General features: G+C 48.1%; 1 protein-coding gene across 3 annotated transcripts in view; it reads right to left on the minus strand.

Moving 5' to 3' along the window:
- The window catches only part of HDAC8 (histone deacetylase 8), a 44,020-nt gene that overhangs the window by 11,660 nt on the left and 12,904 nt on the right, over positions 1-19,456 (minus strand). For 2 of the 3 annotated variants that reach the window (XM_074882508.1, XM_074882506.1), the window contains exons 5-10: positions 16,696-16,808; positions 15,560-15,637; positions 15,029-15,137; positions 11,821-11,993; positions 10,038-10,132; positions 7,809-7,844 (exon numbers count right to left, since the gene is read on the minus strand). In XM_074882508.1, coding sequence (XP_074738609.1) covers positions 7,809-7,844; positions 10,038-10,132; positions 11,821-11,993; positions 15,029-15,137; positions 15,560-15,637; positions 16,696-16,808 — 604 coding nt within the window. The remainder of the gene's footprint in view (positions 1-7,808; positions 7,845-10,037; positions 10,133-11,820; positions 11,994-15,028; positions 15,138-15,559; positions 15,638-16,695; positions 16,809-19,456) is intronic. The other variant, XM_074882507.1, reaches the window with a different exon arrangement.

The following is a 19,456-nucleotide window of genomic DNA, read 5'->3' on the forward strand; positions in this document are numbered from 1 at the left end:
AGGAAAACAGTGCCTGGACTGCCTTCAAGCCGCTCACAGTCAGGAACTCTGCACTGATCTCAAAAAGCTGACTACTCTGACAGCTCAGTTTCCAGGTTTCATGTTAATCAGAATGGGAATTCCTATTTAAAGCAAACAAAACACAAAATCAGGAAGTACCAACCTTTGTTTCTATGCACAGGCGCTGATAAGGTATTAAACCATTACTGGTTCTTTGCCAGAAGCAGCAGAAAAAAATACCCGTGAGTCTGACAAAATGATGTCAGCCGTGTGTGTGCACAAATACATACATAGACATACACAGAAAGCACATGCTGTTTCCCCTTCAGATTATCTCATAGCTGTGTAAATATTTCATACCCACTGGCCTCCAAGCCAATTCTCCTCCCTTCATGACTTTTCCCTCTGCCAAATCTGCTTCCACCAATTTACCTTAAATATGCCAAACCATCCCAACAGCACAATGCAGGCAGCCTGGAGCATGTCATGAAAAGATTATAGAGGGTAAAATATACTGATAAGAAGGACTCTAAAAATATGCAAAAACAGTCAGCTGTAGCTTCTCCGGGAATTTCTGTTAGGAAGCTCTGAAGCATTAATGCAAGATGAGGACATCTCTGTCTTAATCACAGAGAAACAGGCTGTCCCCACAAAGTGCTAGCCTAGAACTTACACTAGCAGCAAGGTGAGTTACCTTTGACTAGTTCCATCTAAGTGGGAAAAAAAGCCTTCTCCAAATGCAACGACTCATGGGGTGAGAGAAGGGAACAGAGTAATTCCCATCAAAGTGAAGGGCCACATATTTAATACATAGCAAGACACTCATTTCCCTGAAAATCTGAGGTCCTTAAGGTTTCAACTAACTTGCAAGTCAAAAATCCAGATGTGAACATCACATGGGAACGTGCCTCGTCCAGGCTCTGGAATAAGGCAATGGCAAAACACTGCCAGGCATCTGACTGCTCTCTGTCAGGCTCTGATGCAAGATGAGCCTGCTAGAAAAGATAGAAAGTATATTTTAAGCTCAGTAAATGGTAGAGCAAGATGGGCTACATCTCCCAAGGATGGTGTACAAGTATTATTCCAAACTGTGTCGTCCAAAAACCATATTTGCTGTTGACCATGTTACTGTCTTCTGCTCTGACAACTGTGACCAGCAAAGACTGGTCTTCCAGACAGCTTTGTTGCAAAGCAAAGCATGAAGAGAAGCCAGAGAGCAAAAGGTCCTTGATGACTTTGGACGTCAACTCCCAAGCTGCCTCATCCCTTCTACAGGCAACTTGCAAAGAGCCTTTTGACTTTAACAGATTCAGGTCCTCTCATAGAAAGCACAAGAATTCAAGAGCAGCAAGTTGCTTCCCAGAGCACTCAGTGGGCTGGTGTGTACATTCACATCTGTACCCGAGGCAGCTGGTAGAGACACTGAACTGCACACCCTGCCTGCACCCATCAGTGAACCTGCCCAATGGCTGGGAGCCTTTTCCCTTGGTAAAGGTGGAAAATGGAAGCCTCATCCTAACTTTGTTCAAACCCTCCACAAGGCAACAGCCCATTTTATGGATGTGGAGGGGGATAAAGCTTGCTTTTGTTTACACAAGGTTTTCCTGGTTCATTCTGATGCTTTTTAAACAGAGCCAAGACTTGACTTGCTTCAGAGGAAGCCAGAGGACACGCAGCCATCCCCACATCCAAGCTGAAATGCAGCCAGGCAGGAGGAGGGCTCCAGACACACTGCACGACACAGACACCCTCGAGGGGTGGTGGAGGACACCAACATCCTGGGCACTATATTGCTTGATGAAATTTGACTTCTCCACGTAGCCACCCACCAAACACCCAGACAAGCACTCCCATGGCATCTCAGAGTGAAGAGCCCCAAACCAAACCTCTACCATTGTCACCAGGATGTTAAGCATGTAGGGCCATGCTCATATGCAGCTCTTCATTGTGAGGAGGTTGGCAAGCGGTGGCACAAGAAGCCAGGTTTTTATGCCCTCAAACAGCATAAAGGTCTCAGGAAGCCAAGCCTGAGATTTTTTTCCTCATCAGCATCTGCACAGGGAGCTACATCAGCATGCTCTCAGTGTACTCTCTGCAGCGATCTCTCCCCAGACCTCAAGAACCAGCATTTCTTGTAGTTGCCTTATTACAGAGGCACCTCCCTCTGCTAAGGACCTATGTGCACATGCCATCGGACATGGATATTTCTGATGGTGCCCTGTCCCAAAGGCAGAGTTCAGCAACAGACTTCCAGGAGAGAATGGTACCTGTACGTACATCACAGCTTTCATCAGAAATCAGACTTGTTTCAGTGCTCCTGAGAACCAGGAGTTCCCCTGCCCTGGAGGAACACTCTTTCCTTGGGAAGAAGCACCACATGATCCAGTACAAGCTGTCACACGCTGGCCTCAAGACAGGACTTGCAAATCCACTCAAGGGTGAGAGGCTGGTAGATCTCAAACTCCTGCTCTCATGCACACCAAAGCCTGTGCCATCCATCCCTCACCAGAAGACAGAGCAATGCGTTGAACTGCTGAACCACAGGAATCCCCAATATCACACAGGTACCTGGCAGGAACTCTCCCAAGTTTTGTCAACTGGGATTCCCATGTCAAGGGGAACAGATTCACCAGGCACAGATTAATACACACAAAGGCTGGAACACAACAGAGGTGGAGGTTGGAGTTGCTACGACAAGAGTTGGGAAGACGACACACACTGGCTTCACATGCTCAGGCTGCACATGCCCCCTGCAAACGAGCAAGTAATAGCATTTTCCCAGCTGGCCCTTCCTGGTCCCAAGCTCTAACCATCACATCCAACACAAAGACCAGTCTTTTTACAGCTTCACTGGTTTATCAGCCTCAGCTATTTATTAATTTCCCGCTGATGAGTAAATAGATCCAGCTGGCAATATTTCCAGTTGACTGTTCTTCCTCCACAAGTGACAAGACCTTGGAGGACCATGGACACAAGGAAGAGTTACTGGTTTGAGTAAAGCAGCCACCCACCAGGCTGCAGCCTCAGTTGAAAGCCCAAGAGCGGGACCAGGCAGTTTGGTCTGTGTGGAGAGAAGCCAGCTGGGGACAGCATCCAAATTAAAAGACAACATTAGCAGCAGCAAAGACAAGCCTACAACTGCTGGGGATTGGCCATGGCTTCTGATCTCATGGAAAACAGGACAAACAATAAGAAGGATGTCAGCTTTACTACAGATCGCCTGCAGCTGTCCGACTGCAGCAAGGTTCCTGCCTCCTGCCCATGGCAGTGTTGCCATGTTAAAAGGAACTTGCATTTACTTAAGTCCCAAATCTAGACTGGATCAAGAGGGGACTTTGCAGCTGAGCTTCAACAGAGTTTTCCACTCTTTGAAAATAATTCTTCTCCTCTCCAAGCTGGAGCGGTCTTCAGAAACCATGTCAAAGGAGGTGTTTATTGCTGCTGTAATCTTATTACAGAGCCATTCTGTCAGACACCCTCAGCCGAACATGGGACCAAGTAACCAGAAATTGTTGTATTTGTCTCTACCTCAGAGACAGCATTAACAGCAACCCCAAAGGCAACTTTCTTCTCTTCTAAGAGACATTCAGGCACTGACCCAAACCACTGTCAAGCAACCAAGCGCAAATCAGCTGGAGAAATCACTCCCAGGTTTGTTGTACACCTGCACTGTTTCCCATTTTATCTCAAAGTATAAAAAAGACTTAAGCTATAAACCCAAAGATGCAGTTTCCAATGAGAATGAAAGTCAGCCAGAAAGACTTTACCAAGGAAGAAAGATGGGAAGAACCAAATTTTTACACTGCAAGAGGAGCTGCTGGAATCTCCATCTGGGAGGTCTAAGCCCTAAGAGTTGGGTAAGAACAGCCTGGTGGCACTGGGGATACTGGGACAAAACCAAACTGAGAGAATCAACCAGAAAATTTGAGCATTTCCTGTGACGGAAATCTTTTTGAAAGTGGAAATTTTCCTAAAGGAAGTGGTGGAAGCCCAACTGCTTTCATTATCTCAAACCAGATAAAGCCCTTGAGCATAAACAAAAGGGAATGTTCCTGTACCGGGTGCCAGTTTACTTTGAAAAGAGAGTTTTGGTATCTAAAAGTAATTATTTTTTCCCACGTCCAGTTTTCATGAGCCAGGCAATTTTCTAATTTATTTACTTTTTAAAGTGAACATCCTGGTAACTGTTACTAGCCCAATATACCCCCCTCACAGGTATCTTTTAGCAATCCTCTCACACAGAAAAACCCTACCACATTTTCTCCACACAGTGAGACTTACATGCTGTAATACACAGGCTAGGGGACAACGGGCAGGGATAACCTACCCATGACTCCTTGACTGTTGAAGAGTATCCAGAATACAGAAAACTCAGATGATGCAGACAGATACTGCTGCATGCACGTGAATTCTATCCATTACAGGGGTACAGACCTTTGCATCACCTGAAACCTCAGTGCTACGAACACTGGATCCATCACCCTTGTTCAATGAGGTGGATGAACTTGCTCCAGGTAACTCAAGCCAAGGTGGCAGAGTGGGCTCTCAGGTGTAATGCCCCTGCCTCATTTATGGTAGGCAGGATTTTAATGAAGAACAGTGAGGTTAAAGCCCCTGCCTTTAGTGTTACCCCATGCAAGATGCATATTGGATCACATCATGGCATACAACCAGGCATCCCCGCCTTGCTCCAAGCCAGAGGCTCAGCCAATTCAGCCCTGTCAAGTACTGGATGGAGACCAAGGAATTCCAGAAACCAAAAGGATGGCACCAAACGTGCCACCCTGGAGAAGCAGCTACCCCCTTTCCTGCGTGCACTCGGCAAGTCCCATAAAGCACACTGTGCACGGCCTTGCGCTCTTCTTTTTGCCTAGTGTTTCACTTGACTAGAACAAGTTTGGAGAAGTGCTGAACACACACAGCTGACCCCAGGACCAGTTTAAACGTGTAAGTACCATAATAATACTGAATCCTCTCACAAACCAAGCTTTACATGTTACCAACAGGACAAATACAGACACAGCAGGATACTTCTCAGTCATACATCACAGAAAACTGGAAGAGCACACAGAGAAACTGTGTTGGCACTGTTCTTTATACTTGTCCCCCTGCATCTATTGGCTACTGCGGCATGGAGGAGAGGAGACAGACAGACTGACAGCTTCCTGGACAATACCAATCACTTGACACGGTGAAGGAGGTACCATCCTCCAGATTGCACATTCCCATGCTATTTAAGACCATCGCACCACGTCAAGTCCGGTGTTCAGGCTAAGGGAGAAACACTTGAAGTGGACATAACCAGGACACAACTGTTTCTTGCAGCATGTGGAAAAAAAGTCTCAGATGCACAGCTGGGGAAGAAAGCTCTTGTGGGCTGGGAAGGGGAAACGGCTTTTGCTAGAGGGCTCAACTCCACTTCCCAATTCTTTTCAGCTCTGTGGAATAGCTGTTGCCTTTTGGGAATTGCCATCTGCCTGGCCACACACCCAGCTCAACACCAACTGAGTGGCCAGCAGACACTGGAACATGCCCAGCACACAGGTGAGAAAAAACAAAAGGGTTTCACTTACAATCAGGGCTTTGTGACAGCTTCTCCTCACCCCACCCCACTCCCTCTCCCTGCCCCAAACCCAAATTGTTCCATTCCCTGCCCCAAGCCCCTCACATCCCCTCAGAAAGGCCTGACCTCCTGTTTGTTCACTTCTGGGAGCAGTGGCGGCTGTTGGTAGAGTGGGGAGTGGAGCGGAGGTTGTTTAGCAGGTACAAAGTGCTTTTTGTTCTCTTGACAGGGCTGAGCTGCTGCTCCTCCTTCTAACCCTCCTGGGGTCCCAGGGAGAAGGGGCAGGGGCAGTTCAGGAACGTGACTGTGTTCAGTTTGCATTATCTTAGCAGGGACACAGCTTGCCTCTTTGATCCCTGGCCATGAAAAGCGCATAAAAGATTGAGTTCAAAAATTAAAACCTTTACAAACTGGCCTACAGGGACTCCGTCTGCCCCAGGACCTCCTCCCACAGTTAGCAGTGCTCTGTATTATCACCACCCCCTGTGCTGGTCACTGGCCGGCAGTTCCTTTCATTTAGCTGCCAACACCTCCCTCCTCAAACACATCATGCTCAAAAAATACACTGCAAGCACCATTCTGGGGCCCCAATACCGAACGTGCCGCAGGCTCACCGCTGCCTGGGTATACACAGTTGGTATCTCACACAAAACTTGATTCCTGCAAGTGCAGCCGGAGCACACAATCATACAGAGGCAAAATCTCCCCAGGTGGGTGCAAAATAGAGTGACATTTAACTCTTCCCCAGTAAATAACCTTCAGGAGCGCAGCAGGCAGAAGGCCGGGGCTGAGAGCACACTGCTCTGCCTGATGAGCCGGGGCCCGTCAGACCACCTTACTCACTGCACACGAGGATGCTCTGCTCCCTCGGTCTTCCTCATTTTATAAATCCCCACAAAAATCACACCTTACAAAACGATCTCAACATCATTTATGAAAGTGTTTCACGCTAGTTTACTGAAGCTTCATTCTGCTTTCTCATGTCCTATCGCTAGACACCACAGAGAGGAGATCAGCACCTCCCCCTCCACTGCCGCTCTTGAGGAAGTTGTAGACTGCGATGAGGTCGCCCCTCAGCCTTCTCTTCTCCAAGCTGAACAAACCAAGTGACCCCATCTGCTCCTCCTAAGTCTTATGGATGCCCACGGCCCACTAAGATGCCCAGGGACATCAGTCTCATGCTTTGGGTTTCTTTTCTCCCTGCCCTCCTTCCTCTGTTCCTGCTCAACATCTGTTAATATTACATTCTCTGGTTTGTGAGTGCTTTTGGGGGGACTAAACGAGGCTAACGAGACTTTATGAACACCTCATCTAGCACACCCAAGACAGAGCATGATTACACACAAGCACCACGGATCAGCAAAGCCGTTCAAAGCAAACACACTCCATCTGATTTGGATGGCAGACATTCAGATGCCAATCTGGCACCTCACGCTGCACTGCGCTGTCTTCAGTGTTACGCTGTGTGTAGTAGCATGAGAGCAAACATGGGCCAATGTACCCCATGGCTGGGGTACAGCTTCCCAGGCTTGGGGCAAACTGCTAACCCAACCCTTCAGCAGGCAAAGTTTGGACATCTCTATTTCAATGCAAATGGCCTTGCCACATCCAATATGAAAACATGAGAGAGACCCTTACTCCTGGGCTAAAAAATACTATGCTCAGCATTATAAAATGATCCAGTTTAGGAGGAGGGAGGAGGCAGGTAACTGCATCAGAGTTATATTAAAGAAAACAAAGATAATCCTTCAATGCTCTTTTCAAGACAGCTGGTTTTAGGAATTGTTGCTCTTGGTTCTGGTTCAAGAGCTAAAAACACAGACCAATGCTGATGGGAAGAAGCAAGAAAACATTTAAAAAACTGATAAAGGAAATCCTCTGAAAATCTGTAAGCATCAGCCTGTGGCTCTGGCTTTCAGGGGACTTGATATAAACTGCTTAATACATTTCAGAACAGGATTATAAACGTAAAAGAAAAATAGCATCTGGTGCCGTTAGTGAGGCTAGAAATGGAGCTCTTGATCTCCTGCCAGAGGATGTGAGCTAGCACCCCTCTAGGAGAGGCAAAAACTTCACACCCGACCAGGGACACACGCCTTCCTGACTGTGAAGCAGCCCGCAGCGGCCACTTGCAGGCAAAAACACAAGCGTGGCAGCTGGCTCATGCCTTGGCTCAGTGCAAGCCCTACACAGCTGCGGGGTGTTGCATGCACATGGGTAACACACTACCAGCCCAAAATCTCACCTTCAGCTGCAAGGCAGTCCCAACCACCAGCAGGCTCTGTAGCAGATAATAATGGGATAAACCTGTTGACAGGGAACATTCCTCCCCAGTGCCTTTGAATTAGCTATTCATCAGTGCCTCAAAGCCAGGGAGCATGCATCCATTTGTTCTACTACTTAGGAGCAGAGCTGTAACAAGAAGTTTGTATGACAATCTAAGGGCCAGGCCTCAGGGTACTTTACCTGGTGCAGTTCAAACACAATCTCACCGCTTCCACCTGGTAATGGAGGGGCCCTGTCCCTGGGGCTCTGAACCCCACTGCAGTTTGCTTACCCACTTCTTCCAGGTCCCAAGAGAGACACAGATTCCCCAAAGGCAGGCTGCTGCTCCCTGCTTACCAACATGAATATCACTATCTTTTAGCTGGTATTGATCCAGAACCATTCATGTACCAAGGCTATTTCTTATTACCAAGGTCACTTTGCCACCAAGGCTACTTTATTACCCTTGATGAAGCACATGGCCACAGGCTTTAAAATAATCAGACAGCTTCTCATATGCCAGTGTCTCCACGTCTTCTTTGTGGACCTGATATATATCCTAGCAGAGCACTGTGGATTTCTGACTCATTCCTGATTCACCTCCAGCAAACTCCATTCCACCAAGAGCGCTCTAACTCTGATGAACCACCGCTCCAGCCACTTCACCTGGCCTTCAGTAAGCACTGCAGCTATGCTCCTGATCCTCACCAGCTGCTTTGCTGGCTAATGTCACTACCCTAGAGGTGATTCCTACTAAGCCCTCTCCATGGTACAGGAGTCAAGATGCACTTGCTCATGGCAAGCACTTGGTTTTACGAGCCTGCCATAAATATACGTGCCCAAGCGGGAACAGCAGCACTTGGTGACTGCTTCACCCAAGGCAGCCCACATTTTCCCTCCCTCCAGCTCATTCCTCCTGAAGCACTGCACCAAGACACAGGCTGGGTGGATCTCCAGGAACTTATTCCTCCAAGGGTGAACTCTGAGCAGCTCAGATCATCTCCGGAAACAAAACCACAAGCACCATTTCGCTGCAAGGGGAACCCAAACAGGCTGGCCAACCAGCAGCACCGCAACTCACAGCCAGCTCAGCTCTACAGCCCAAGCACTGGCCAGCCCAGGAGGGGATACAAATTCCTTTGAGAAGGAGTAGCCAGAGCACAAAGGACCCCACTGTGCACCTTGTGATATCCTGCAATCAGCTCATTCCCACATTGCTCTTATCCTTCAGGGCACTAGGTATAGGAGTCACTAACACAACAAACAAATAAAATGTTCAGAGCAACAACAAACCAGCAGAACCTAACCACCAGTTAACCATGCAATTAATTCCTACAGAGGGACCCACACTTTTCCGTTTCCACATATACGAAAGATCCAGTCTTGCTTAAAATCTGTTTCTGCAGAAACCTGGTTAAAGGATCATATTTAAGCATGAGACCTCTCAAAAAAACATCTCGTATCTGTAATCACCCGTTTCTATAACGATGAATTTCCGGTTTCAATCCACACAAACGCTTTACTTCCTCATGCACACTGGTCCCCGAAATCCTTAGACAAAGGCAAAACCATAATTCTCCTCTGTAGTCACTGTAGGCTTGAACTGCTTTGCACGTGCACATTTGTTTCTGTAGGGTCAGTAACACTGATCTGCAGTTTGAGACCTATCATGAAACTATAGTTATTTCCACTCAAATTCAGTCTAGATTGTGTCCCTCCAACCAGCTGTCCAGCCCTGCTGCACCAGCACTGGAACTGAGACAGCTCATATGTGACCATGAACAGCACCTGGCCCCAGGGCCCACTGCAAAACTGCTGCTGGTCAGGAAAGCTTCAGAGCTGCACCTGGTACTTTCTGTAAGTCAATGAAAGCAGGGCTAAAATTTAAAGCCTGGAGAAAAGCCTGGCTCTTTCCTGGCAAAAATACGTGCACATCCTAAAGAGCGATTTGAGCAGACAGGTGACTCCCCCTCCCCATCCTCTCTGTAATTATCCGAGACCGGAGTTTATTGGCTCCTGAGATCCCTTGCAAAAAGATGTGGACAGCCTCAGGTTTTGGGAACAAGCACCCACTATGCTGCTAGGACAGTGCGTTATTGTTACAGGAACGTCTCAACAAAACAGTATTGAGTGGCAAGGATGCCGTTTGGATTAGGTAGAATGACTCAGCTCTCACGCAAGGAGAAGGGAAGGTTTGTCAAAGCTTTACCTCGTGATCGGGGATCTCGGAGGACAGCGTTCTCCCAAGGATGACCCCAGTCAAGTATGTCCAGCAGCGAGCTGTGTTGGCAAGGTTGTAGCCTCCTGTTTCCAGCAAGAATTGAGATTTTGGAGGGGAAAAAGTAGGGAAAGGGAAGAGAGAGAGAGATTTTAGTGGAAGGAACAAATTCTGGAGGCAACACATGCAGTTTACATGAACTCAAGCTTATTTCATCCACTCAAGCTGTGCCCACAAACTGCATTTTGCACCTGCTGGCTACACAAGGCCAGGTCCAAATGACACTGTACGCAAGGCAGACCTCCCAAACTGAACCCCAGTTACGCCCAGCATGGCGCGGGCCAAGATCCTCTAGCCACCAGCTCAGACCCAGCACAAGCTCCTGGCCCCATGTGCTGGGCTCTCTCCTGGCAACAAGGAGGAGCATTCAAAAGTAACAGGGAGAGAAGTGCATGGGCAGCAGTGGAGACGGGGGATTCCTGCTTTTTAATGCCAGCCCTCAACCCATAAAGCATAATAGACATGCCCAGCCATTCACTGATGAGCTCTTCAGCACTGTCATGTCTGAGAGAACAAATATGAAGCTCCTTAGTACAACTTCTGACTGCTTTATAAGTAAATGAGGTTTCACAGTCGGTATGGTAATGGTCACATCCATGGTAACGGTACATGAGCCCACAAGAAGAAACCTTAGCTGAAAACAATCCTGCAAGAGCCTCAGAAGGTTTTTTCCAGCAAACATGACTAAAATAGTAAGAGAGAAAAACACTTTGCAAAGAGAGGGAGACCATATTTTTCAATATGCCCTTCTCTTTGGGTTGTTGGGGTTTTTTTGGTTTGTTGTTGGGTTTTTTGTTGTTGCTTTGGTTTTCTTCTTTTGCAAGTATTGACTCCTCCCCAATTTCCACTTCAAATGCTTCCACGAGCTGCAATGGTGGGATGTTCCTTTGGTATTATCATGAGTGACAAATAGCTGCTGCTCATTTTTTGACAAAAGTTTTGGGGTTTCTTTTTGCCTGAAAGGTGCCATCCCCAGCACACCCACAGACATGCCACAGTAGGATTGAACACTCATAACCTTTCCAAAGTGCATTAGGCACATCAAATTTTAGACTTGACACGCTATATCTGACCTCCCTCACCTCAAAAAGGACAACAGCTAGAGCTGATACAGCTCCAGGCACAGAGCTGGGGGGACTCTCCCTGGCACACAGTGGCTTTTGTTGTTCTGAAAGGTTCTGTTGCATGAAGCCTGTCCTGCACTCTCCCCGCTGGACAAGAAGCTGGTTATGCAGCATGGCAGAGCTAAGTCAACCTTAGCTTTTGCTGGATATCAGCGCATTGCTGTACCGTGCAGGCAGGCAGTCCTGTTCCCAAGCCCCTGCTTGAATCCAAACAAAATCATTCACTGCCAGATGCCCAAGGTAGGTTTAGGACAACAGCACTTGCATTTAAAGAGATCTGATCAGCAGAGATGAGAATCAATCAGAGGTGCCATTGAGAAGCCAGGGTCAAGTCTCTACTCTTCTCCGGAGGAGCCAAGCAGCCTTTAACTCAAGATCTTAGGGTCAGAATTGAGACTTGCACCTGTCGGTATCATGGATTTCAGGTCTGTGTGAAAACAGTGCTGTACCACAGAGTGCCCTCCTGACACTGCCTGGCAGTCACCCTGCTAAACTCCAGTCTGTGCTGAGCCCAAGGGCACACCCTTAAAGAAGGGTTGAAGAAGGACAAACCTATTTCCTTGTGAACAGCAGGATGCACGTGCACTCACCTCCTCCCAGGATCAGAGTTGCTAGCTGCCACTGCAGGACATACTTCAGGCACTTGCCCACTCCCTCAGGTGTCATGTTGAAAGAGCACATGGGATCTCCAGCAATGGTGTCTGCCCCCAGCTGCAGCACGACCGCGTCTGGGTTGAACGCGGCGTACACCTCCTTCAGCACGCTGTGGAGAAAAGTGGGGGGGTTACCACAAATGCGTCTCAGAGGGATGCTGGTGGCATGGTTCTGGTCGCTCAGATCCACGAATGCCTCTCAAGGTTTCTGCATTCTCTGCTCCCAGCACCCTCATACCAGTTACTCTCCCTCTGCTCCCAGTTAGCCTTCTGCCTCTGCTACTCTCCTGCAGTAAGTTTAACTCTCAAAGCACTCATCACAAGGCTGATGAAGGCAAAAGCATCACTGAGAACCCAGGGGAGGTGGATCTAGTGGTAGCATCAAACCACACATTTACATCGGCCACCCTGAGCAGAAGGGCTGCAAGCCAAATCCAGGGGCTTTCCCCCCGTAAAAGTCATGGTGAAGAGCAGGGTCTGGCAAAACAACAATCCTAAACTCTCAACACCTCTCACCAAGACAGGACAAGATGAACAGAAGGTGGCTCTGTCTAGGTTCTCACTCTCCTCTCTACCATATGGCTCGTGAGGCAGAAACACATTTGCCCCGGCTCTAGTGGATGCTAAGTGCAGCAGGGCCAGTGTCCTGAAGATAGTTTATTAGAAGTATTCTCTCTTGCAGAAGGCAATTGGGCATATCAGACATTTGGCTTCACTCCAGGAGATTTTTAGTATTAAAAACACCACAGAGGGAATAATCTTGTTCCCAGCACTGTGCTCCAAAGCCCAAAATACAAGGCAAATAATGGAGAAAAACATGTTCCTTTCACAACGGTGTTTTTATTTTGCTAAAGTAGAAACAGATGTGATCCCTGAAATAAATGCTTTTGCCTTGGTTAAGAGAACCTAAGCATCGCCAGCTCTTATTTGATATGCAATTAGAAACTACTGTGGTGCCAAACGAGAGAGCTGCTTCCCCGTGACAAAGAGCTTGCATTTACCAATGCTCACTCCAAGAAACTTCGCCAGTCACTGCACCCAGACAAGGAACCCCACTGAGCTTGGTTCGGTCTGCCAAGGCAGATGCCTGCGGGGCTGAGGCCATCAGCTCTACGAGCACGATAAATTCACTATTGAAATATAGGCACTGCTGGGAAAAAGCTCGACCAGTGATGAGAAAAACTGGGGAAAAAAACTCAACCCCCTGCCCCCCAAGACCAAATATGTGAGCCTGGGGGAAAACATGATTTCCATTCAGTATGTGTATTCACTCCAGGTATGGCAATACAGCCCGGACATGTCGAGAGCCTGGCCCCAGCACCCAGGTACCTGGCACGGCCAGGGAGCTGACAGCTACTCACACCACTCATGTTTTGACAGCTCCCAGGCCCACACAGTCCCACCAAGCTAAGCAAACTGAGGCAGATGGTGAAAATCACAGTGCCAAGGAAAGAGCGGTCAAATCGGCATAAGTTTCCTTCTTGAAGGGGACCAAAGTCAGCCTTTCTTCTGCAGATGTCAAGGATGGGATGGATGAGAGAGGCTTCCACCTCTGCTCAAGACTCACTTCCCTGGAGTAAGGAGGACTGAACCAGCTTTCTTCAAACACTGTAGGGCTCCCTGACACTGTCGGCTGCTGGTGAGGGCATTCATCGCCTGCACTCAGACCTTTGCAAGCACATGTAGCTCCTGTGAGCTGTCTCTGGGTCCCTCTTCCCCATCTCCCTCGAACACGCTTCTCCATTTTTGCTATACCAGCAGCTGGCACTGGCCAGTTCAAACAACTCACTTCTTCCCTAGGAACTTTTACATTCCTCATGGATCCATCAGAAACAGGCCGATGCATGTGAAATAACATGGACAGAGGAAGGTTTACCTCTTGCTACCAAAGGCTGGGGTCCCCTGCCCCCTCACCAATCTCACTATGCAAGAACAGCCACTTCCACCGAAATAACTATCACGAGTTCTTCTATTATTTGCCCAGTGAAACTCATTTCAGGCCAAGGCTTCCTACTATTTGTCAACAAGGTCTCCCAGCAAGGATGGAGAAAAGCCTTTTAGCCCATCCCTGCAGGTGTTTGCTGGCTGCATGAGGAGTCTTAAACAAAGTTCACTCTCTCCCAGGGCTTTTCATTTTCAAAGCACATTGCAGACATTACCTGAATGATAAATATCTCCTTGACGTGACATTTGTCTGTAGCTGCTGGGATCTCTGTTAATGCATAAGGGTAGCCTAGCCCCCTTCTTGCTCCATGTTGTGCTCAGGAACAGAGTAATTCTTTCTGGTGTTTTAGGAAGTCAGCAGAAGGACTGCTGTGCAGTCTCAGCCCCGTCCAGATGTTGATGGGCCCTCACACGCATGCATGCTCCAAACTTCAGCTGACAAAGCCAGCTGACCACACTGCAGCAGGTAGTCACTTCCACCCATCCTTCCCAGCCCGTTCCTTTTGCTTATGGCGGAGCTGCTCCAATCCCACAGTGTGCAGTTTCAGAGAGCTGAACTAGCAGAGCATTGCTTAGCAGGATTAGTTTTCTGCTAGGTTAACTCCCTAAACTGGTTCGCAGCAAGGAAAAGAAGGGAAGGGAGGGAGCAGCCAAGGATAAGGCCAAGGATAAGCCCCACAGCCCAGTTTTGACATGGGCAACAGCTTGTGGGGTCCACAACAACTGACAGAGGGGCCTGCCAAGAGGCAGCTCAATCACTAGCAGACATTCAGCCTTCCAGTCTTCCAGCATAGACAAAAGGTGTTTGGAAAACACTTTTAGCTCAGCCCCAAGCACATCTCCCACAGATGGTCAGGATTCAGAGCATTTATTTGAAGAAAAAGCATCTAGCCCTATGTCCACAGCTAAAAAGTACTTGTCCCTGCTCAGTCTCTCTCCTTAAACACACAAGGCTGACCTGTGGCAAAGAGACCCTCCAGTCACCCACAAATGCCCCTGTATATGCAGTTTGCCTAAGGATTCAGACAGAACTTCTGAGAACTCTTAAGATCTGTGTCTGTTGTAATCAAAACCTGTAACAGGGGAAAGGGCAAGCCTTAAGGAATTACTGTAATTAAAAATTGTAAATAAACAAAATCTGTGCAGTCTCTGTTCTATAAAATCACATCCAGGTAAACTGTATCAGAGCAAAAGGGCTTACGTTTCACAGATCTGGTAATATTTCTCATCCTGAATGCCATCTTGAATAGGTACATTTACGCTGTAATAGCGACCTTTCCCCAGGCCAACATCTGTCACATCACCAGTGCCTGAAAAAGGAAACGCCCTATGGTTAATTACGAGGGAAAGGGGATCAGCAGCAAGAGAAATGTGTGGGATGTCTCAGATGACAGCAGAGAGCCAAGATCTCCAACATGCTTATGGAGAAGTCCATCCGCCACCACCAATAAAGGAGGGGTTGGGTGGACCTGGTTCTCACCCTCTGCCCAATTCTGTCATGCAGCTTTCAAGGGCTGCGGGTGGCCACCCAGCAGTGGCTCTGACCAGAGCTTAGTCACAACCAGAAAGGGAGAAATGAGAAACATGTAGTTCCCCCTCTTTCCTTCTCCTGAGTCAACAGGAGAGGCAGCGAGACACCTCTGCTGGACAGAAGGAATGGGACTTGCCTTTGCTGGAGCCTCGTCAGCAATCCATGAACTGAATTAGCACACACCTGACGAATTTAACTTGCCTGGGAAAAATCCTGGTGAAAACTTGTGCAGAGAAACAGTCATGACTTTTGAGGTGAAACTAAAGGCATCTTCAACTCCTATCAGAAAAGTGAAGAGAAAAAAGCTTTCATCATCATTCACATAAATGACAGTGGCTAAACACACAAACAAGTCATTCGATAAACACAAGGGCAGCAAGCAGAGCAGGAACAGAACGAACAAAGCAAAAAACCCCATGTGGCTCAGTAAATCCATCCTTAATCAATGGAGACCCGAATTCAACTGCAGCAAAGGTCACAACTGCAATGAATTTGGCAGGTCTCATGTTAATCAGAACTATATGGATCTCAATACCTCAGGTCAGTGCCCACGTTAGCAGCACTTGCCTGCACTGCTTGGCCTGCAAGGCTGGGGGAGGGAGCTGAGCAGGGATGCCTTGGCCAGAGCTTGGTTCTGATTAGAACCAGAGCTACCAGGCTCTCTTGCTTTTTCTCAGTGCTGCTGTGGTTCAACATGCTTTTTTCTTTTCCTTAGACATATTAAAATAGTGGGGGTGGGGAGGGAAAAAGAAGTAATAGGAAACTTAACAGAAACCAAATGTGGAGGTAAAACAGAGCAAAATGAAACACACCATAAAATTTAGGAGAGCAGGAAATGTTAAATAGTGTTGAAATAATGTCCCTGAAGGAGAGAGCAGTTTCTGCAAGGCCAGCTCTGGCTTTAGTTTTATAGCATCAAACCTTCTTTTAAAAGCACCGTTTACTACTGACTGCTTCCCTCTTGCACTGATGGCATTAAACAATTAAACACTGTCAGTAGCTGTTCTACTGGGATGGGAGACAAGGGAGTGGGGGAAGTCCTTGCTGGAGAGCCACTGGCAGAGGAGATTACTGGAATGGGAACACGCTCTTTGTTGCTTTAGGTGCAAGACTACTGCCCAGACCCTCAAGAGAGGTCCCATGAGCAGCACAGGGCAAATCCATAAAGCAGGACAAAGCAGAAATGGATTGAGGGAACTTGACTGCACTGAAAGGAGTGGCAAAGCCATGGCTGTTGCAGCAGGTAAAGCCCTAATGCCACAACAGGCCTTGACTTCTCCCATTCCTCCCCCTGAGTCTGTGCAGCTGTGCTGTTTGCAGCCTGCGCTGGGCCTTACCATCCCCATGATGCAAATCCAAATCGATATAAAGGACACGGTCAAATTTCTGGCGCAGACGCAGGATCCCCAAGACAGCATCATTCAGGTAACAGAAGCCAGAAGCTTCATCTCTGTGAAAACAACGTCCGTGAGGTTGAACACTGCCAATGCAATCACCACTGATCTCGGCATTGTCACTTTTACTTTACAAGTCTCCACCTCGCAGGGGCACAGAGGAGGATGAAGAGCCTGACCAATGCCCAGCAGTGACCAAGGGATAGGTCAGGAGCAGCTCAAAGCATGGCTGGGAAGCACAGAGAACATGACTGCTTGTGCCAATTGCTTCTCAACCCTGGGCTTGCTGGCAGCTGGTAAAGCATAAGCAGGCTCTGCTGCAGGGACGCCCTGATCCATTGAGGGCTTGGCAGTGTACCTCTGACCATTTCACAAACAAAACATTTGCTTTCTGCATCTGAGATATTTTGAAGAAGTTCAGAGCCACTTTACTCAAACCCACTCTCCGCTGTACCTCCTCTCCCTCTGTGGCAAGAGGACAGACCCCCAGACAGTCCTGCTTGGCCATTTTCCTGTGAGTGCTGGACAGACACAGGCAGGCAGCCATTCCATCCCTGCTGTCCAGGTCACACCTCCTGGGAAGGTCCTGGCAGTGAAAGCCACGTTCAAGGCAGTCACAACACTCTGCTGCTCTGTTCCAAAGTCTCAGGGTACGAAGGCTAAGCCTCTCCCCAAAGCAACACTCGCCCTTCCTCCCCAGGAAAATGCAAACAGGATGCCCCACATGCAGTCCCTCACAATACAGCTCCTGGGCTCAGACAGAAGAGAGCCCCAGTAGCTAAACAGAGGACAGATGTTTCATGGAAAGATTTATCCCTGACATACATCAGGGGGCAGCTTCCATATTGCTAGCATCAAAGGAACAAGGAAGTTTCTTAATCCCTACTCCAGACTTGCTTCGAAGTCAAGTCCCCATCACCACTTGGCGCTAGCCCATATGCAGTCCTAGGTCAGCTCTGGATAGCTGATTTAAACCAAAGCTTTTTACTTTACAATGGGAGTGTCCAAATCCCTCTCCCCCAGGCTTAAACAACTTCAGGATCTAAGATGTGCCTCTTGGAAATGTTTCTTGACTTTCAGCCACAGCACTCGGCTCATTTCCCCTGCCACTCCCCTGCTCAACAAACAGCTGGAAACAGTGAGGAGCAAGCACTGGGTGGCAGAACTGCACTTGCTCACTCCCTGCAAATGTCATGAAGCACAGATGCTTCCCAGTGACTCTGCTCATTTACAGTGATGTTGAGAACTGGGATGTTAGCAGGTGTCCTGGGAATTTTCTTTAACTGTGATTACACACTGTACTCCTCCCCTCCTTCCCAGCCTGCAAGGAAGCAAAGTGAACTATGTCATGTCTCAGGCACTCTCTCCATGCTGTAACACACAATCTCTTTCAAACTCAAGGCGAAGCAGAGCAGAACACCAGCTCAGACAGAGGCTGACCAGTGTCAGAGCTGCAGCTCAGGGCCAGCACTTGGTATTTCCCACCCCACAGATCCATACAGCAGAGCTTGGATTGCCACTGCCTGAAGGGAGGGCAGGGCTGCATCAAGAAAAGGCACCAACTCAGCCTCTCGCCCTCTGCCCCAAAGGCATACCAGTGAACTGGGAGCTTCAAAAGCCCCAGGTCACAGTGGTTACCATTCCCATCTTTATGACCTTGAAAAGTAACTAGACCACCAGACAGCAAGTCTTTTTTGACAAAAGGACATGTATTTTGCTAGGACACAGGTCCCAGCACCAGGCACCTGCAGTTGGGTATCAGTCTGGCTGGATCTTCACACTGGACTGGCACCTACTACAGCTGCTGCCAACGCCCCAGCATCCCAGACCACCTCACTGGGGTGACCGAGAAGGGTCCTGTGGGATCAGTAAGTAATAAATGCCTTTTTTAAACAGACTGTTTACTTCCCAGAACAGTGCTAATAGCACAGCTCAGTGGCTGCAAGACTGCTAAGATTTCTTCTGTTACAGCGATTTTATAAGCCATGCAATCAAGATAAAAGAGAACAGAAGATTTTTGAAAAGCCATCCCTCCCGCAAAGCGCAAGAAGGCTCAGCTCAGCCAAGCTAAGCTCTCTCCTTTCTCATCAAGCTGTAGCTGAACCCATATTCAGCAAAGTGCTGACCAGGAAAAGGGTCCTGATGAGACCTTGCTATCGCTGGTGTTTGCACACCATCGTTACACCTCCAGAGTTTCTCTGCCAGGTCAGAAAAGCCACCAGAGCAAGAAGAGAAACCTGTGCACTCATGTGCAAGTTATTAGGGTTAGACACATGGTTCATGTTAATTTCTGGGGCTTCCCAGGGAAACAGAATGGCACTGCAGAGGCCAGTTAGCTGGGAACAAGGAAGGATGTTGTCTTGTCTGCATTTGCAGACAGGCCTCATGCTTTGGGAGATGGGGGACACAAATTAAAATAAAACATACATCCATGGAAAATGGGGAAGCCATGGAAACAAATTATTTTACCACTACAGAATCACAGGATTCAGGGACAAAATTTTTACTTCCTCTCCTGTGTTCTGGAAGATCATTACTGACGTTACAGTTCAGAGCTAACAGCCACCCACGGGAGTATGGGGAAAACCAGAGGTCAGTCCTGCACTGTTTCAAACCTCTTTTTTGGTTGTTAAGAAACCAAAAAAATCACACAAAACAATTTGGACAACATGCTGCCACATTTCCATTCTCTTCCAAGTTGGGA

Source organism: Strix uralensis, chromosome 13 (genome assembly GCF_047716275.1).
Source record: "Strix uralensis isolate ZFMK-TIS-50842 chromosome 13, bStrUra1, whole genome shotgun sequence".
NCBI classification, from domain to species: Eukaryota; Metazoa; Chordata; class Aves; order Strigiformes; family Strigidae; genus Strix; species Strix uralensis.